Consider the following 19,405-nt stretch of genomic DNA (forward strand, 5'->3'; position numbering starts at 1 on the left):
CTTTTTCATAGATTTCATAGATAGCTGGATTCGTGCTAATGTGTATTGTTGTCAGACAGTTAACTTTTAAACCCTCAATATTTAGTCAACTTGACCATTGGCTCTGTACTTGGTCTGCTCTTTTCCCTGATCCCTGAATAGCTGATCTACAAGCTCACAACGCCTCACGCTGCGAGGCGTTGTGAGCTTGTAGATCTGCTATTTTCAGGTAATGTTGTCACCACCACACAAGGATTTGGTGGACCCCCTGTAGTAACTCCGAGGACCCCCTAGGCGTGCCTGACCCCCTGTTGAAGACCTCTGTTGTAGGGTAAGTAGACCCTTTATCCCCTCTTTTCTGTCAGCTTGTGACTGACATCAACTCAACTCAAAGCGTTGAATGACTCACAACAGGAAGTGATGACGCAACATGATAATTCACACGCCCCCCCCCCCCCCCCCCCAGTAAGCTCCATAGACATATAAAAGGTAGACGACCTCCTCCCACTCTGGGCCGTCTGTATCGCGGCCGCCATATTAGAGGGGGGGGGCACGCTTCCTGCGAACTGGCCAATCACAGCGCGTCTTTTCCGAGACTTGTCAGAACTACATTCTGACAAGTCCCGGAAAAAACATGTCAAACAGAACAGCTTGAAGACTCAAACCTGTGGCTACAGACAGACTCAAACCTGTGGCTACAGACAGACTCAAACCTGTGGCTACAGACAGACTCAAACCTGTGGCTCCAGACAGACTCAAACCTGTGGCTACAGACAGACTCAAAACTGTGGCTACAGACAGACTCAAACCTGTGGCTACAGACAGACTCAAACCTGTGGCTACAGACAGACTCAAACCTGTGGCTACAGACAGACTCAAACCTGTGGCTACACACAGACTCAAACCTGTGGCTACACACAGACTCAAACCTGTGGCTCCAGACAGACTCAAACCTGTGGCTACAGACAGACGGTGTGACTCTGAGGGGTTTGTGTCCACACACACAGAAACGCAACTTTGAGGTATTTCAGTCAAAAATATGATGATATCCAAAGTAATTTCTTTTAAAGGCTACATTTTCTTTTTACACATATCTTTGTTTCTGGGGGTCCCCTGGCTGGCACAACATATTTTCAGGTGGGGGTCTGCGGGCCAAATACATATCAATTCGGGGCTCCTTGACATGAAAAGGTTGGAGAACCACTGGCGTGGCTGAAACAACGTAAACAAGGACTTCTCATGGTTGTAAAATCACAGGTTCTTCTCACATGCCTCTTCATGTGGACACGGACCCTTATTATGTCATCGGTTCTCAAAGAGGAGTCCGGGGGTCCCTGGGGTGGCACCCAGGGGGTCCCCCAGCAAAATCAGCTAATATATTCACGAATATTTAGAAGAAGTCTTTGAATATGTAATGTTTTTTTTTGTTTTTTTTAAGCTAACATTTTCAACTCAAATCTTTGCTTCTGGAAGTCAACAAATACACAACATATTTCTGAGATGGGGGTCCACAGCCAAATATGAATTTGGGAGGGGTCCTTGACATGAAAAGGTTTGGGGGGGTCCTTGACATGAAAAGGTTTGGGGGGTCCTTGGCATGAAAAGGTTTAGAGCACCACTGCCTTGTCCTCTAACAGACTGTACATACAGACAGGAGGCACCAGAACACATGTCACATTGTGATGGTAAAGTGTTGATACGTCTCACTAAAGCAGATCCAACTCAAGCATCAGTAGAAAAAAACAAACTCCCAACAAATTAAGGAACCAGAACCGCTCACAGGGGTTTCTCACGTGCACGCCTGAGCGTGCACACGCCTACACACTCCCTCCTACACACTCAGACAGTGTGAAGGGTCCGATGGGGTTCCAATGAATGGACCCTTACAGGTCTGTAACTCTGAGTGTACACATGGAACCAAATGGACCCTTACAGGTCCATTTGGTTCCATTTGTACACTCCACACACCAGACCAGGGGCGCCGATATTTGTTGGATCTATTGGGTGCGCTACCTGGCACACGCGCGTGTGTGCGTGCGTGAGTGCCCCGTGCGCGCCCACGCATTCTGGGCGGATATTTTACTTTTTTGGGGGGGGGGGTTTTGTAACTTTAATTGGGTTTAATTACCTGCTAGGTGAAGACAAAGCCTGGAGCCGGCAAAACACAAACAAATGGGAGCGCGCTGCGAGTACGAGCGTGCGGCTGCGCGCTGGGAGTAGGAGCGCGCGGCTGCACGCTGCGGGTAGGAGCGCGCGGCTGCACGCACGCCCTCCTCGCCCACTGGGTGCTCATCATTTGGCCTGTGGGTGCTTTAGCCCCGAGGCACCCGCAGTATCGGCGCCCTTGTATCAGACATGAAGTCCGTCATAACCAGCTCTGACAGTGTCCATAAAAAAAACCTGGTTCTGGATAACGGTTCCAAAAAAAAAAGTGATGGAACCCCCCATACCCTGGTTCCTCAATGTTGGATTCCTCTGCATGCATCCCAGATCCACGCCCCCCCCCCCCCCCCTCCAGTTTCCGTGTTTTCGCTCCAGCTTAACGTATATCTGTACAACTAAATCATTTGGTATCTCTCTCTCAGGGCTGGGGCAACATATCGTTGTTGTCGGGCAGAAAAAAAAACATATTTGAACAGGTTTTTTTCCACCCGTAAATTAAATGTCCTACGACTTGCTATTTTTGATTTTTTTTTTGAAAGTCAAAGTGAAGTTGGTTTAACACATTCAATCCAGGAACACATCTGTGTCATTTTATGATTTCGTTGGCTATTCAAAAATAGCAGATCTACAAGCTCATGGCGCGGCACCGAGTGCCGTGCCATGAGCTTGTAGATCTGCTATTTAAAAAAAAAAAAATCTTGAAAATGTGTGCAAATCTTTGAACACATATATACATTTTTAACTAAAATCTTTGCTTCTGGGGGGTCCCTGGAACAACATATTTTGAGATGGGGGGTCCCTGGAACATCATATTTTGAGATGGGGGGGTCCGCGGACAAATACATATAATTTTGGGAGTCCTTGCCATGACAAAAGTTTGAAACCCACTGATATTATATTATTATAGCAACAGCAACCAAAAAGTTGGGTTTTTAACGGTTAGGATTTAGAAGACATTTGTAGAATGAATCCCCCAGAGGCAAAGATTTGAGTTACAAATGTTCGCTTTAAAGAAACATATATTCAATATGCACATTGTTTCCCCCCAAAGATAATTGCAGATCTACAAGCTTGTAGCGCTGGCACCGAGCTTGTAGATCTGCTAATTTTTTAACAGCCAAAGACATCTAAAAATGACACAGATGTGTTCCCTGCATTTGGATTTTATAAATATAGAACTAATGAAAAGTATTAATAAAGCGTTTGTGATGAAATAAAACAACTACATTCAATCTCTAGGAACAACAAGGTTCTTTATTTCCATTTCCTGAATTTACAGGAACGTAATCTGTGTCATTTTGAACATTTCTTTGGGCTATTCAAAAATAGCAGATCTACAAGCTCATAGCGGGGCACTCGGTGCCGCGCTATGAGCTTGTAGATCTGCTATTTTTTACTGGAAAGTAACGGGACCCCCTCCTCTATATTGTATAAAATTGTGTTTCAGATTCAACTTTTTCTGTTTACGTGCTCTGCTTTTTTCCCCCTCTACACCTAAACCTCTTTGCCAAAAAATAGCCGATCTACAAGCTCACAACGCCTCGCAGCGCGAGGCGTTGTGAGCTTGTAGATCTGCTATTTTTTTGGCATAAGTTCTCCTCAGAAAAGGGATGCTAGGGTTCAAGTGGTTTAAGGTAAAAAAAAAAAAAACCTATCACACAAAGATTTAGCGGACCCCCCTGTAGTAACTCTGAGGACCCCCTAGGGGTCCCGGACCCCCTGTTGAAGACCCCCGATTTAGGACATACAAGCTTTCCGCGCCCGACAGCGATGATATCCAAATTATCATAATCCATCCATCACGATGCGGTACTAGAGGTGGTAATATGGTGACATATGAGCTCAGTGTCGTCTCTCTTCCTGGTTTTAAATCACGTAAAAGCCCTGTTTATAAGAACACGGTTTCGCCCCCACATCACCACCTTATCGTCACAATGTCAACTTTGAGGTATTTAAGTCACAAATATGATGTTATTATCGTATTATTATTGTTGTCGTTATATATTTTTTGTCCATATGACCCACAGCCCTACATGTGTTAGTATGCGTTTGTCACAGTCCAGCCTCTAATAGACCAGTGGTTCTCAAAGTGGGGTTTGGGGACCCCCTTGGGGGGGGGGTCCTGGGGGTCCCCCAGCAAAAGTGGTTGACACAGCATCATAATCATTTGAACCATTTTATTCATATTCTAGACGTTTTGATTTATTTATTTCTTCATCTTGAAAATAATTGAGAAAAATCTCTCTCTTCTGAGGGGTCCCTGGCTCAAAGAAACATTCACAGCCAAATACATGTGAATGTGGGGGTCCCTCCCTATGACATGAAACAGTTTGAGAACCACTGCTTTTTAGACTGTAACGGGGGGGGGGGGGGGGGGTTCTAGTGAAATGGAAGAACACTTCTGCGTTTTTCATTTGGTACGTGAATAGAGGCGTACGCACGTTACAGTGCACGTCACAGTGCACGTTACAGCGCACGTTACAGTGCACGTCACAGCGCACGTTACAGCGCATGTCACAGTGCACGTCACAGTGCACGTTACAGCGCACGTCACAGTGCACGTTACAGCGCACGTCACAGTGCACGTTACAGCGCACGTTACAGTGCACGTTACAGCGCAGGCTTCACAGGTCGACAACACACTGACTGTTCTTTTTTTTTCCGGGGCCCGCGCACACGCACACGCGTGTGCCTTTGGGGGCGGGGTGTGGGTGTGAGTGACACCTGAAAAAAGTGACGTCCTGAGCATCCAAAAGTGACAGTTTTGAAGGAGCGGGGTTTAAGACGAGGTGGTGGCGAGGAGGAGAAGAGGAGGAGTCTATCTCCAGCGGGACGCGCCGACGACCCGCAGAAATTAACCACTTAAACACGGGGTCCCCCAGGGCTCTGTACTAGATACTCTAGTATTTCCCTGTCGAAAATAGCATCTACAAGCTCACAAGATGTGTTGTGATGTGAGCTTGTAGATCACGGGGCTATGTATGTATGTATGGAGCATAGCAGTGGCGGACATTTTGTTTACAGGCTCGGGTTCCACAGATAGAAAGCCCATTCATTCAGCCCATAAGAGATTTACGAAATGTTTCATATGAATTATTTTAACCATTTAAGCCCTAAAGAAGCATCTGGGTCACTTTTTGATTTGAGCTAAAAAGCATTATTTTACACTTTGGGCTATTCAAAAATAGTAGATCTACAAGCTCATAGCGCGGCACCGAGTGCCGCGCTATGAGCTTGTAGATCTGCTATTTTTGAAAAATCGTGAAAATGTGTGCAAATCTTTTAATATATATAGTGTTTTAAAGCGAAAATGTTTTACTTGAATCTTTGCTTTTGAGGGTCCCTGGAACATATATTTTTAGATGGGGGTCCGTGGCCAAATACACGTCATTTTGGGGGTCCGTGACATGGAAAAAAGAACCACTGATATTATGGCGACATAAGTTTTTTCAAAAAACTGTTGAATGCCCCAGAAGCAAAGATTTGAGTTACAAATGTTCGCTTTTCTAACTCAAATCTCAAGATTTGCAAAAAAAAATAACGATTTTTCCAAAATAGCAGATCTACAAGCTCATAGCGCGGCACTCGGTGCCGCGCTATGAGCTTGTATATCTGCTATTTTTGAATAGCCAAAGAGTAAAAATGCTTTTTTTTTAGCTAAAAAAATGCTTTTTTAGCTCAAATCAAAAAGTGACACAGATGCTTCTTCAGGGCTTAAAGGGTTAAGCCTGGAACCAAGCCATCCAGCACCATAAAACATCTGATTCTGTGTCAAAAACATATTTGAAAACCGCAAAACAAAAAGGCAAAGTTACAAGTTGTATAAACGGATGGGCTTTCCATCTGTGGAACCAGGGCCAGGGTAAACAAAATGGCCGCCCCCTGGAATGCGGTATTTTCTCTTCCAAATAGAGACGCTATTAGGGTTCAAGTGGTTAAAAAAAAAAAAAAAAAAAAAAAAAAAGGAGATCCGCTCAAAGTCCAAACAACAATCCACTGGGGGGCGCTGCAGTATAAAAGACCCCGGTAGTAGTGGAAGCGGAGAGGAGAGGAGGAGCCGGGCTGGGTGGGCGTGGCTCTGTGTGAAGAAGAAGAAGACACACCCACATCAGTGGAAACAGACTCGGTAGCAGACGTAGGCGCCGAAGGCCAGCGCCGTGCCCACGCACACGTTGGCCAGCAGGGGGCTCCAGGACTCTGGTTGTTGTTTTTCTGTGTCGTGCGTCGTCGTGGGCTGCGGTTTGGAGGGTTTGGAGGTCTGTTCTTCTTCTCGGACCGCCGGACATTCACGCTGATCGGAGGAGGAGGAGGAGGTCGGCTCGGCGGGAGGGGGAGGGGCTTCGGCAGGGATTGGGGGTTTCGTGGCGGGAGGCGGGGCTTCTTCGGCGGGAGGAGGCGGGGTTTCGGCGACAGTCCTCCTTCGCAGCTCCGGCTGAGGCGGTGAGGAACTGTAACAATGATAGATACACAAATACTCATTATATGAATAACTCTACCATATGATAGATACACATGATATTCATTATATGAATAACTGTACCATATGATAGATACACACATGTATGAGGAACTGAACCATATCGTTGTTGTCGGGCAGAAACCTCTTATCTTCATATTTTAACCTTTTGTGTTTTTTGGTAAATTAACGTCCTACTTGGTCATACTACAGAGTCACACAAAGGCATCAAAAGTAGCAGATCTGGCCCCGACTACTGGCCTAGCGGTCCAGACACTTAGGCTCTAATGTAGCCTGACAGTGCAGGCTCCCTCTCCATCTTTCTCTCCCCGTTTCCTGTTCATCTCCACTATAAAGTATAAACTATAAATAAAAGGCAGAAAGATCCTTTAAACAAAAAATATAAAAAATATCTTTAAACAGAAAACTAATTTTCAAGCATTTTTATCCAATCAGGATAGAGAACTCAGACAGGATACAGATTAAACAAGTGACATTGGAAGTGATGACACAAATAAACGAGCAGACAAACACTACACAAACATTAAGCTGATAAATGGTTGGGTACTCTCTCCTGATTGGCTGCAATGTTGTCACCTAAAGTACTTGAAAATGTATTTTCTGTTTATTAAAGAGCTGGAGACACAGGAAGACTCCTGTTAGTGAACAAACACTCTATAGCAATGATTACTATCACCTTTTAACAAAAACCTTTTTGTTTTAACCAAAACAATATCACTCACCCAAAACAAAACAAAGTCTTAAGTCAAAAGAAAATGGCTGATACTGACTAGAGTCCTCAACGGGCCGGAAAATTAAGGCCCGGCCCTAACTCGGCCCTAACTGGGCCCTACTGGGCTGGCCCGAGGCTCGGCCCGTCCGAACAATTACCGTACTTTTAGGCCCGAAAACCCGACATTATGTGCTTTATGTCCTCAAAGTCACACATCCAACAAGCTTTGAACTGAGCAGATTGGACCTTGTGTTCCAGAGATAACGGACCAAACATCTTGAAAACGCTCACTTTCGCCAATTTTCGTTCGCCGATTTTCGATTGAGTTTTGACCATTGTCGCCCGTTTCTCTTTAATAACACGGGCTAGGAAGGTTGGGCGAACCTGAGTAGAGTTCACTTTGAGATGCATCCAACACATCCACTGGACCACTGCCATCTCCGTCTGCCTTACCGTTAGGCCGTTAGGAGCAGTAGAAATGTCTTTTCTTGGGGGTAATAGATTTATTTTCTTAAGTTATTTTTTCTTCTCGGAACCAGACTAATTAGCATAGATGTTGGGCCCGGCTCGGCCCAAAAACGTTGGGTTGGATCGGATTCGGGCAGAATTTGAGAACTCTAAAGGCCTTTGCAGACAGGGTGAGATTAGTCAATCAGTTTTTACCGCATGCGAAAAGACGCACCAATCGAACTGGGTTTGATAGGGAAAAAAAGCATCGCCGCATGGCATCACCGCACGGTAAATTGTGAGCCGGTGTGCATGAGGTCATAGAGAACCATGTGTTCATTTAAAACATGATATTGTCCGTTTTTTCCGTGCGAAAAATCGCACCCCGTCTGCAACGGCCTTAATACTGACCTGAGACTCTGGACATGGTCGTTGTGTTGGAGGATGTGGTGTTGTGGGAAGAAGGAGGTGGTCTCAGCCTCAGGCTGTCCGTTGTGAGGGTCTCTGGGCCGAGGAGGAGGAGGAGGAGGGGGAGGAGAGAACTGTGGAGGAAGATCCTCCTCGTTGGACAGCTCCTTCCATTCCTCCTGAACAAAACAGAACGTACAGCGTTATGGATACGAGCCAACGACCGATATGCAAATACACATTCATACTAGAATTTGGCATCTATACACATTTTGTTCTGAGGACCAAAAAGTTGGATATAGCTCATAAAAACGTGTAATAGCATACATTTGAAACAAATTCAAAATTTGTTTTACAAAGAATTTCACAAATAAATCAAAAGATCTAAACAAAAAAACACAACTTTTAAGAAGTAGTGAAAGTAGCAGATCTACAAGCTCACAACGTGTTGCATCGCGACACGTTGTGAGCTTGTAGATCTGCTATTTTCACTAGCTTGGGTCACGGTGAAGACATCAAATTTCTCTTTTTGGTCTTGAGCTTAAAACCCACTGCAAAAACCACAAGATGCGACGCCTTGTGAGCGTGTAGGGGGGCGGGGCACGGTGAAATTGAACTTGCCTTCAGGGTGTGGTCTCCGTTGATAAGCCGCGCCCCCTCGATGACGGCCAGGTAGGAGAAGCGCAGCTGGTCGGCGGTCTGGATCAGACCCATGCGATGGCGTCTCATCTCCAGCAGGACGTCACGGATACGCACAGACGACGGGTCCTCCCGGATGGACATCTGAACACCACAACACACAGCTGGACGTTAACACATTGACTGCCATCGGCTAATCTCAGAACGTCCATCGTAGTGCCAAGCAATCTTACCTTTTTTGTTTTTTTGATTCCGTCATAGGCCCCGCTAAATCCGTTTAAAATCCGCGTTCATTTGGTTCGACACAAACACGGGACCCGACCGAACAAAACGCTGAAAACCGTGCGGCGATCCGACACTGCATTCTGGAGAACGAGAGGAAAACGCTAAAATGGTGGATGCGGTGAGAAAAACAACAAGCCAGAGATAATGGCGTCCAAAGTTGACCGCTAGACAGGAAACGGAGGCGGGAGAAAAACCGGAAACAGTATTATTTCGTTTCCGGTCCGCCCACTTCGAGACCGGAAGTGCAAAAAAAATCCGGAATCTGCACCTGCACGATTTAACATGGGAAAACACCCGCCCCGTAGGACTACGGGACTACGGGAACGGCAGTTAACGGTTGGATTTAACGGCCCGTAGGACTACGGGCCTGGCAGTGGATGTGTTAAAGGAGTAGTTCACCCAAGAATTGACTTTATTTCTATGGTTTACCCCATGATGTCTTTCAGTCACAGAGAATTTACTTTATTTCTATGGTTTACCCCATGATGTCTTTCAGTCACAGAGAAGTTTCATGTGTATAATACTATAGATCTGGGCGGCTACGCGGCCCCAACCTCTAGAGTTCAACACTGCGGGGCAAAGGGCTCGCTTCTTTTGGGCTCGTTTTCATACACCTGGTTGCTCGTTTCTCTCGCTAAACCTGGTTGCTTGTTCTCTCGCTAAACCTGGCAACTGTAGGAAAACAACACACAGACCACATGGGGCCACTTAACGTGGTTCATAATGTTTAGATCGCGGACCCCCTGGGGGTCCCCGGAGACCTAGTGTGGTCTGAGATTATATACGGACATTATCGCGACTTAGAGACTGCAAGGGAGGAAAGTAAGTGCTCGCTCCCTACTAAGGAAAAGGAAGTACTGTACCTTAAGTATATGTACTTAGTTACTTTCTACCACTGCTTGTAGGTCGGCTTTTCTCCAGTTTTTGTACAGTGAAAAGAAAATGGCCTATTTTCACTATTCTTCATGCAAGGTAACACAGTATATATTAAGCCGTAACGAAAGGCTGCTTGGACAGGCATTATACATTGGGCTTTGACTTTCATGTAATACCACATGTCAACCAGTAGGTGTCATACCAGACCACAGGATCTAAATGTCTCAATAGAAGAGCAGAAAGACCAACAACTACAACCAAGTTATATTGTATTAATATACTCTACCTGTTATCAACATAACATTTTATTCACTAAAAAAGGATTATGAACTGCAGCTAGAAGGTAGGGTAAGTGTTATTTCTTGTAAAAATAAGTGTTAAATAGCTCTATATTCGCATTGCTATAGTGTGTTCAGTAACAGGAGTCTCCATGGCTCTCTCTAGCTTTTTAGAAACCAGAAAAGGCATATACCGTGTATGTCGGTATCAATTTGATCCAATCAGGAGAGAGAACTCAAACAGGATAAAGGATGAACATCATTCACTTGTTGTGTCATCACAACAAGTGAATGACACAGAGATATGAGGAGACACAACATTGGAAATGGAACACTATACACTTTAAGCTGATAAATGGGTGCTCTCTCCTTGATTGACAGAAATTTGGCCACCCACCTTAAAATGTATTTTCTGTTTATTAAAAAGCTTGTTACTGAACAAACACTCTATAGCAACGAGTACTATCACAATATAGAGCTATTTAACACTGTTACTGAACAAACACTCTATAGCAATGATTAATATCACAATATAGAGCTATTTAACACTGTTACTGAACAAACACTCTATAGCAATGATTACTATCACAATATAGAGCTATTTAACACTGTTACTGAACAAACACTCTATAGCAATGATTAATATCACAATATAGAGCTATTTAACACTGTTACTGAACAAACACTCTATAGCAATGATTAATATCACAATATAGAGCTATTTAACACTGTTACTGAACAAACACTCTATAGCAATGATTACTATCACAATATAGAGCTTTAACCTTTTAACAAAAAACTTTTGTTTTAGCCCAGAAATATCACTTACTCTACTTTTAACCATATGTTATACTGTGGCTATTCATAAATAGCCAATATACAGTACAAGCCATGAGCTTGTAGATCTGCTATTTTTTTTTAATCGTGAAGATTTGTGCAAATATTTGAAAAAAAAACAAGCAAACATTGTTAACTCAAATATTTCTTCTTCTGGAGGTCCATGACTCAAAATAGGTTTGAGATGGGGGTCCGCTGCCAAATACATATCATTTTGGAGGTCCTTGAGAACCACTGTCTACCATATACTAGTAGTAGTATTAGTCAAAATACCAATTTATTCACAAATAAAAAGGATCATGGAGCTTTAAGCTTATTGACCTGAAGCCGATTCTACAAATGTTTTCTAAATCCCAACAGTATTCTGAAACAAACGTATGTTTCTATGTCAGTGCTTCTCAAACTTTTTCATGTCAAGGACCCCCAAAATTTGGCCACCGACCCCCATCTCAAAATATGTTGTTCCAGGGACCCCCCAGAAGCAAAGCTTTGAGTTAAAATTTTTCACTTTAAAACAATATATATATTCAACGATTTGCACACATTTTCACAATTTCTCAAAAACAGCAGATATACAAGCTATACGAGCTTGTATATCTGCTATTTTTGAATAGCTCAGAGTGTGAAATAAGATTTTTAGCTCAAATCAAAAAGTAACACAGATGCGTTCCAGCTCTTAATGGGTTAAGCTTATTGTATTGCTGTAGGTCATATTTCACACAGGATAAAAGGTGAAGGAGTTATTAAGTGACAGCAAAGAGAGATGTAGTGACCAGTACCGACCAGCCGGAGGCAGGTGTCCACCAGACAGAAGGTCCCGGAGCGCCCGATGCCGGCGCTGCAGTGGACCACCACAGGGCCCTGGTCCCCCTGCAGACACCCCGACTCTCTGACCCGCACCAGGAAGTTCAGGAAGGAGGCGGGGGAGTCCGGGACCCCGAAGTCGGGCCAGGTGGTGTAGTGAAAGTGTAAGATCTCCCGCCGTTCGTCTGTCTGCAAGGGGAGAGAGGCGGCAGGTTGGGGGGGTCAATCAGTCACGTGATGCAGTGTTACTATTGACGACTAAAACCACGACGAAATCAACATGCCTTTTTTTTCACAGACGAAAAGTAAACTAGAAAATGTGTTCCTCGGAGCACAAGTCTCCGCCAGCAGACCCGTGCTATTTTAACCAAAGGAAATCACTTACCCTATCTTTAACCATAGTTTTCTAGAAATGTTCTGATTCTTAGATTAGAACATCTAAGGATTAGAACATGTTAGCTTGGCTAACATGTTCAATCAGCCAAGCTAACATGTCCAATGTTAGCTTGGCTGATGGCACTGATGTCACTTCAAAACATGTAAACAATGTTTCGAAGTGACACGCCTATTTATAGGATTTTATTTTGTCATGCGTCCCTCTAGCCAATCAAAAGCATTGGTGACAACATATTGTCACGTGTCACGTGGAGCTTGACCAATGTTAGCTTGGCTAGGGGGGGGGACACACAGCGTGACGGGAACGAAAACATACTTTCCACCATGCCTTCGCCCTGGCGGAGACAATAAAAACTAAATAAAAAGTAAAAGCTACGATGACTAAAACTAAATATACTGACAGTTTTGTCAACAATTTACAAATAAAAACTAGGTACACTAAAATAATATGGAGGGACTAGTGGAGAAGACATCCAGTAGAACTAAGACAAGTCATTTTATACTTGGCTGTGCACGGGGGGTGTCACGCTCTGAAAATAGCAGATCTACAAGATCAGCTTTTGTAGATCAGCTATTTTCAACACACAGCCAAGTATAAATGAGGACGCCATCACGGGACGCCAAATATATATATATGTGTGTGTGTGTGTGTGTGTGTGTGTGTGTGTGTGTGTGTGTGTGTGTGTGTGTGTGTGTGTGTGTGTGTGTGTTTTTGTGAACTAAATCAACTGTAGATTTATTTGGTGGACTAGAATCTTACTGAGAGGTTCTGCAGCTCCAGCGTGCGGACGGTGTAGTAGGACTTCACGTCCTCCGACAGGAGGGTCAGCTTGAAGTTGGTGTCCTCAAAGATGGCGTCCCCCTCCTCCCTGTGTGGCCAGTACTGAGCACACTTCACCTACACAAACACAGTACTGAGCACACTTCACCTACACAAACACAGTACTGAGCACACTTCACCTACACAAACACAGTACTGAGCACACTTCACCTACACCAACACAACTCATATCAATATAATGCTATCGGAATGGCAGACACTGGCATGACTCTAGCAGAAACCTTGTTATTTTCATGTCACGTGACCAGAAGGCGTGGCTTCACTTACACATCCTTTCTCCACCACGCGGTTCAACATGACCACGCCCCCGCTCCTCTGCTCCCACACCATCTCCCAGAAGTGACCGCACGTGTTGGGAAGAGGGCCCTGATTGGACAGACACACAGGAAGTTGATTCAGAAAAGATACACCATCCCGCTGGATGGAGCCGCTATGGGCGAGATGGTACACACATCACACAAATGGTCTCCTAAGTGGGTGCCGGCGTCTGACGGCAGATATCGCCAACGTCCTCCTATTTTACTGGTGCTATAGATCATTGGTTCTAAAAGTGGGGTCCGGGGACCCCCAGGGGTCCCTGAGGGAGTTCCAGGGGGTCCCCAGCTAAATGATATATTAGGCACCAAATGGACCCTTATGGGTCTGTAACTCTGAGAGTTAAATTAACATAGATTTTACGATATAAACTGGGGTCCAAGAGATAGAAATGCCATTAAATGGGGATCCGTAGCCCTAATGCATGTCAAACTGGGGGTCCTTCAAATTAAAATGATTGAGAATCACTGCTAGAGCCGTAAAAAAAATCTTCTCTTATGGGGGTCCCTGGCATATCTTTTCAAATGGGGGTCCACGGGCTAACAAGTGTCAATTTGGGGGTCCTTGACATGAAAAAGTTTGAGAACCACTGCTATAGATATGTTTACTGGTGCTAGATCTCATGAGAGTGTGTTGTCGGGACAGAGAACGGTCAGTAACAAAGTTTATTTTCTCCTGATTTGTCTCTAAAACAAAAAGCCATTTCAGTATGAAAATCTTGGGAATATTATGACGATTGGTTCCAATATTTAGTTCAGTAACCATGGAGATAAAGAATGGTTCAGAAGCTGTGTTCGTAGACTCATAATAATAATAATAATAATAAGGGAAATAATAATAATAATATAGAATGGTTCAGAAGCTGTGTTCACGTTCACTCTTCCATTGGAATGAATTGACTCCAACCTGCTTCTGCTCTCCTAAAAAAGGCAGAGCCACCTACAGTACTTCACACAGAGAGGGGAAGTAAAGATGGCATGACCTTCTTTTTTTCACACAGGAAGTGCCATTAGTACACACAGGAAGTGCCATTAGTACACACAGGAAGGAACCATTTAGTACACAAGCTATACATTCTGGAAAAAAGGAACTGAAACATTCTTTAAAACTAGAAATGCTGCATAGTAGGTTTTTTCAGAAGGTAAATCCCATTTCCTATGACCCCCCCCCCCCCCCCCCCCCCCCCCCCCAGCTCATATCAAAGCTGGGGGGGGGGTGATGACATGGTGTGTTTGTTTACATGGCTGTCATGTTGGATACAGCATCACATGATTAGTATGGTGTCAGGGTCTTTACCAGAGCAGAACAGAGAGCATCATGGGTACAGGGTCTTTACCAGAGCAGAACAGAGAGCATCATGGGTACAGGGTCTTTACCAGAGCAGAACAGAGAGCATCATGGGTAGTACCTGAGTGAGGATGTACTTCCTGTCCGCCTCCTCCACGGTGATGAGGCTGGCGTTGATGTAGTCGTTCATTCCCAGCTGCAGGCGGATTCTGCTGTGGTCAACTGATCAAACAAAACACAATAAATACACTGCTGGCACGTGGTGGTCTTCAGCACTGCAGGGGGTCGCTTGCAGTGGCGTGCACAGACATTTTGAGGGGCAGGTGCTCAAGTAAATTATACTTTTTTTTGTTTACTTGGTCTGCTCTTTTTTCCCTCTACACCTATACCTCTTTGCCAAAAATAGCAGATCTACAAGCTCAGTGGGCTTGTAGATCTGCTATTTTTGGCTAAAGTTCTCCTCAGAAAAAGGGATGCTAGGTTTGGAGTGGTTATGGTAAAAAGAAAAATCATATCACATAAAGATTTGGCGGACCCCCTGTAGTAACTCTGAGGACCCCCTAGGGGTCCCGGACCCCCTGTTGAAGACCCCTGCTGTAAACTGAAAAAAAAGGGCACTTCTGGTCAAGAGGGCAAAGGGCAGGTGCTCTAGCACCACCTAGAGTCTATCTGTGCACGTCCCTGGGTTTCCGGTTCGAACCCGGGATCCCCCTGTGTTACTGTCGAAGTGTCCTTGAGCAAGACCGCCTTGTGTGGTTTCCCTCCGCCGTCAGTGTGTGAATGTGTGTGTGAATGTGTGTGTGTGTGTGTGTGTGTGTGTGTGTGTGTGTGTGTGTGTGTGTGTGTGTGTGTGTGTGTGTGTGTGTGTGAATGTGTGAATGTATGTGTGAGGTGAATGTGTGAATGTAATGCACATTGTTAAGCGCTTTGGATAAAAAGTGCTGTAAGACACTGGTTCTCAAAGACGGGTCTGGGGACCCCCAGGGGTCCTTAAGGGGGTTCCCCAGTGAAATGTGTTAATATTATAGCATCAAAATCAGTTAAACCCCCCAAAACAAATAAGAAATTATTTTTGAAAAGTCTTGGAAAAAATGATGACATGAAAATGTTTGAAAACCAGTACTATAAGAAAAGTAAACATTTGACTTACATGGGCTGACATCTCTGTAACGATTCCGACTTTTGTTCTCGGGCAACTTGGCGAGTTTGCACGGCAGTTCACTGGACTGCTGACGGATGTCCTGTGTGAAGACATAAAAAACACATTCTGTTAAGACTTGTGAGGTTTAGTTCCTCTGGTCGTTTACAATAACACAATAAATGGATCAGTAGGGCTGTCACCATTACACATTTAAGTTGACAATTAATTGTTACTCAAATAATTGTGATGAACGATTTAATTGTGTGATTGGCCGTTGAACATATGAATAAAAAATTCTGTTTGCCTTTTAGGCTTCGTAATCAAACCTCGCACAGGGCGGATATGACAAATAACTGAAATATACAAAGAAATTATTGACATATTTAATAATTTTATACATGTAAAAAAAAGCATAAAGCACTTCGTGACGCGTTGTAAGCTTGTAGATCTGCTATTTTTGCTTTTTTAAATATTTGAAAATGTGTGAACGTTTTTCAACATGGAAACGATTATGACGATTATGCAAAAATAATTGATTGTGTAATAACTGTGACAGGCCTATGGATCAGCAGGTCCACTTTCACCTTGGGTTAGGTCTAAATCTGGTCCACTTTCACCTAGGGTTAGGTCTAAATCTGGTCCACTTTCACCTAGGGTTAGGTCTAAATCTGGTACACTTTCACCTAGGGTTAGGTCTAAATCTGGTACACAAAATGTTCAGCAATCAATACACTTAAACCCTCTAGACCTGTAGACGTCTACAGTACGCCAAAATCTCTTTGCCAAAAATAGCCGATCTACAAGCACACACCGCGTCGTGAGCTTGTAGATCGGCTATCTTTGGCAAAGGTTTCCACCAGAATATGGATGCTGGGGTTCATGTGGTTATCATGCTCACATACTGACAATCTTTCTACACTTAAAAAGTGTAACGTTCAACCGTTGGACATAAGTGTGTGTGTGTGTGTGTGTGTGTGTGTGTGTGTGTGTGTGTGTGTGTGTGTGTGTAAGGATAATAAGGATAATTCCTTTTAACAGGTCGTTCATGAAAGTCCTTGCGGTCTTGTTTCCAATGAGAACCTGTGAGCAATTAGGGGTTAAGAGTCTTGCTCAGGGACAAATTTCATTTCATCGACACATATGCTGGCATGGCCGGGAATCGAACCTGGGGTAACCAGGGCCTCTGGCTCCCTAGGCGGGCTCACTAACCACTCAGCTATGGCCGCCCCATATCAGTGGTGCTCAAACTTTTTCCATGTGAAAGGACCCCCAAAATTATATGTATTTGGCCGCGGAACACCATCTCAAAATATGTTGTTCCAGAGACCTCCAGAAACAAATAGTGGAGTTAAGAATGTTAGCTTAAAAAAAATACAATTCATTCAAAGATTTGCACACATCTTCACGATAAAAAAAAAAAGCAGATATACAAGCTCATAGCGCGGCACTCGGTGCCGAGCTTCATCATGTGTAATGATGATCATGTGTAAACAAACAAACAAAAAACAAGAATTTACACAACACTGTTGACAGTGTCTGTCAAACAAGTCTATGAAGCTATCTATGAAATCTATGAAAAGGTTTAATGTTATACAGTATGTAGTGGGGGTCCCTGCTTCATCTCTCTCATCTATACAATATGTAGTGGGGGTCCCTGCTTCATCTCTCTTTCATCTATACAATATGTAGTGGGGGTCCCTGCTTCATCTCTCTTTCATCTATACAATATGTAGTGGGGGTCCCTGCTTCATCTCTCTCATCTATACAATATGTAGTGGGGGTCCCTGCTTCATCTCTCTTATCTATACAATATGTAGTGAGGGTCCCTGCTTCATCTCTCTCATCTATACAATATATAGTGGGGGTCCCTGCTTCATCTCTCTCTCATCTATACAATATGTAGTGGGGGTCCCGGCTTCATCTATATACTATGTAGTGGGGGTCTCTCTCTCTCTCAGCTAAGGGGTCCTTGGCCTGCTAAGTCCAGTATAAACGGTGTTAGGAGACAGAACATCCATCATGTAGGATCATGGTCTGAACTAATAGAGGAACTAAACACAATACTGACTGGTGATCATTAACGTTGTGTCTACATTTGGACCTCAGGACCAATCAATCAATCAATCAATCAATCAATCAATCAATCAACTAACTCATTGATTACAACCTTCCTTCATGTAGCGGATCAGCAGTCAGTCCAGTGAGCTGAACCAGATCAGATCAGAGTCATTAATGAACGGACACAATGTATCGGCTCATAATGTATCAGATACATTACCTGGTAAACGGAGCTCCAGCCGCCGGGCTCATCGATGTCCCTGAACTCTGCTTCCATCGCGGTGGTCCGCGAACGTTCCGCGAACGTTCCGTTCCGTTCGGCTCGGTCCTCCTAACCTAACCTAACCGGTCCGGGACGGTTCGATCCCACACCGGGTTGTACTGATGTAAAGGAGTGTGTGTTAGTTAGTCTGCAGTAACATGACAGACATGATGTTGTCTCTCGACAGGCCTGGAGCTCCAAGCTCTTTACCGGAAACACACCACGGGCCAGGAGGCCAAGGATGCGTCCGTGACGTAGGAGGCGGAAGTGCGTCGGACTGGTTATGTTTCTAAAGAAAAAAGGACAAAAAAGAAAGGAAAAAAAAGAAGACACATGATAATGACACTGGGATGGTCACGTTATCGCGTAATTTATGTATGTATGTATTATTTATTTATTTATAAAGCCATTTTTTATGTATTTCTTTCTTTCTTTAGCCTATTTATTTATTATTATTATTATTATTATTATTATTATTATTATTATTATTATTATTATTATTATTATTATTATTATTATCATTTTTTTCTATTCAATAAATGTGTAATATCTTGGTTAATGTCAGTATAAAAGTAAAATGCATTATGAAAACTACTTTGTACCAGTGCTCAGTGCTGGCTGGCTGCTACACGCCACAGGCTAGTTGTTCATGACGTCACGGTACCATCCTTGGTGTACAGTACTTAAGTTGGCCGGAAACACGCCATAGACTCCTCCTACACGTTTTATCACGACTGTCCTTGGGGGGGGGGAGCCCTGCGGGGGGGCAGGGGGGCGGGTCACTACATATTGTTTAATTGTCTGTGGACTGTAGACTATGTTTTGTGGGCTAATGGTAATAATCTAAATATGCAAGTAAAAAGTAGGATAGTTGAGATGTAGTTAGAGTAGAAATAATAAAACACTCAAGTAAAGTAAAAATACCTAGAAACAGTGTTGCCAGATCTTGCGAGAGAACCACGCTACGAAAGCCCAAAAGAAGTGACTATAAAGAATATCTGATCTATTCTTTTTAAAGAATGGTTTTGAAACATTTTAAATACACACAATATTTAAACAACACCCAAATAAAGGCCAAATAAGCAAAACTACACTTTAGAAACAAACAAGCCCCAAGAACATGCACCCCCAATGTTTATAAGTGACTTTTTAACCTGTTTCAAGACTTTCGACCTTGTATTGAATAGCATTGTTAATAAA

The 19,405-nt window shown here is 43.8% G+C and overlaps 1 protein-coding gene across 1 annotated transcript; it reads right to left on the minus strand.

The window, feature by feature from the left end:
• Positions 1-5,900: 5,900 nt before the first annotated feature.
• ptpn1 (protein tyrosine phosphatase non-receptor type 1) lies at positions 5,901-18,376 on the minus strand. The gene is made up of 9 exons (XM_084069493.1): positions 18,164-18,376; positions 15,895-15,985; positions 14,866-14,966; positions 13,410-13,508; positions 13,062-13,199; positions 11,885-12,094; positions 8,808-8,969; positions 8,190-8,365; positions 5,901-6,590 (listed from the first exon to the last, which is right to left on the minus strand). The coding sequence occupies exons 1-9, from the start codon at positions 18,218-18,220 to the stop codon at positions 6,251-6,253; spliced, it is 1,374 nt and encodes a 457-aa protein (XP_083925619.1). The 5' UTR covers positions 18,221-18,376; the 3' UTR covers positions 5,901-6,250.
• Positions 18,377-19,405: the final 1,029 nt, after the last annotated feature.

The sequence above is a fragment of the Gymnoscopelus microlampas genome (genome assembly GCF_963454915.1).
Source record: "Gymnoscopelus microlampas genome assembly, chromosome: 10".
Taxonomy (NCBI): Eukaryota; Metazoa; Chordata; class Actinopteri; order Myctophiformes; family Myctophidae; genus Gymnoscopelus; species Gymnoscopelus microlampas.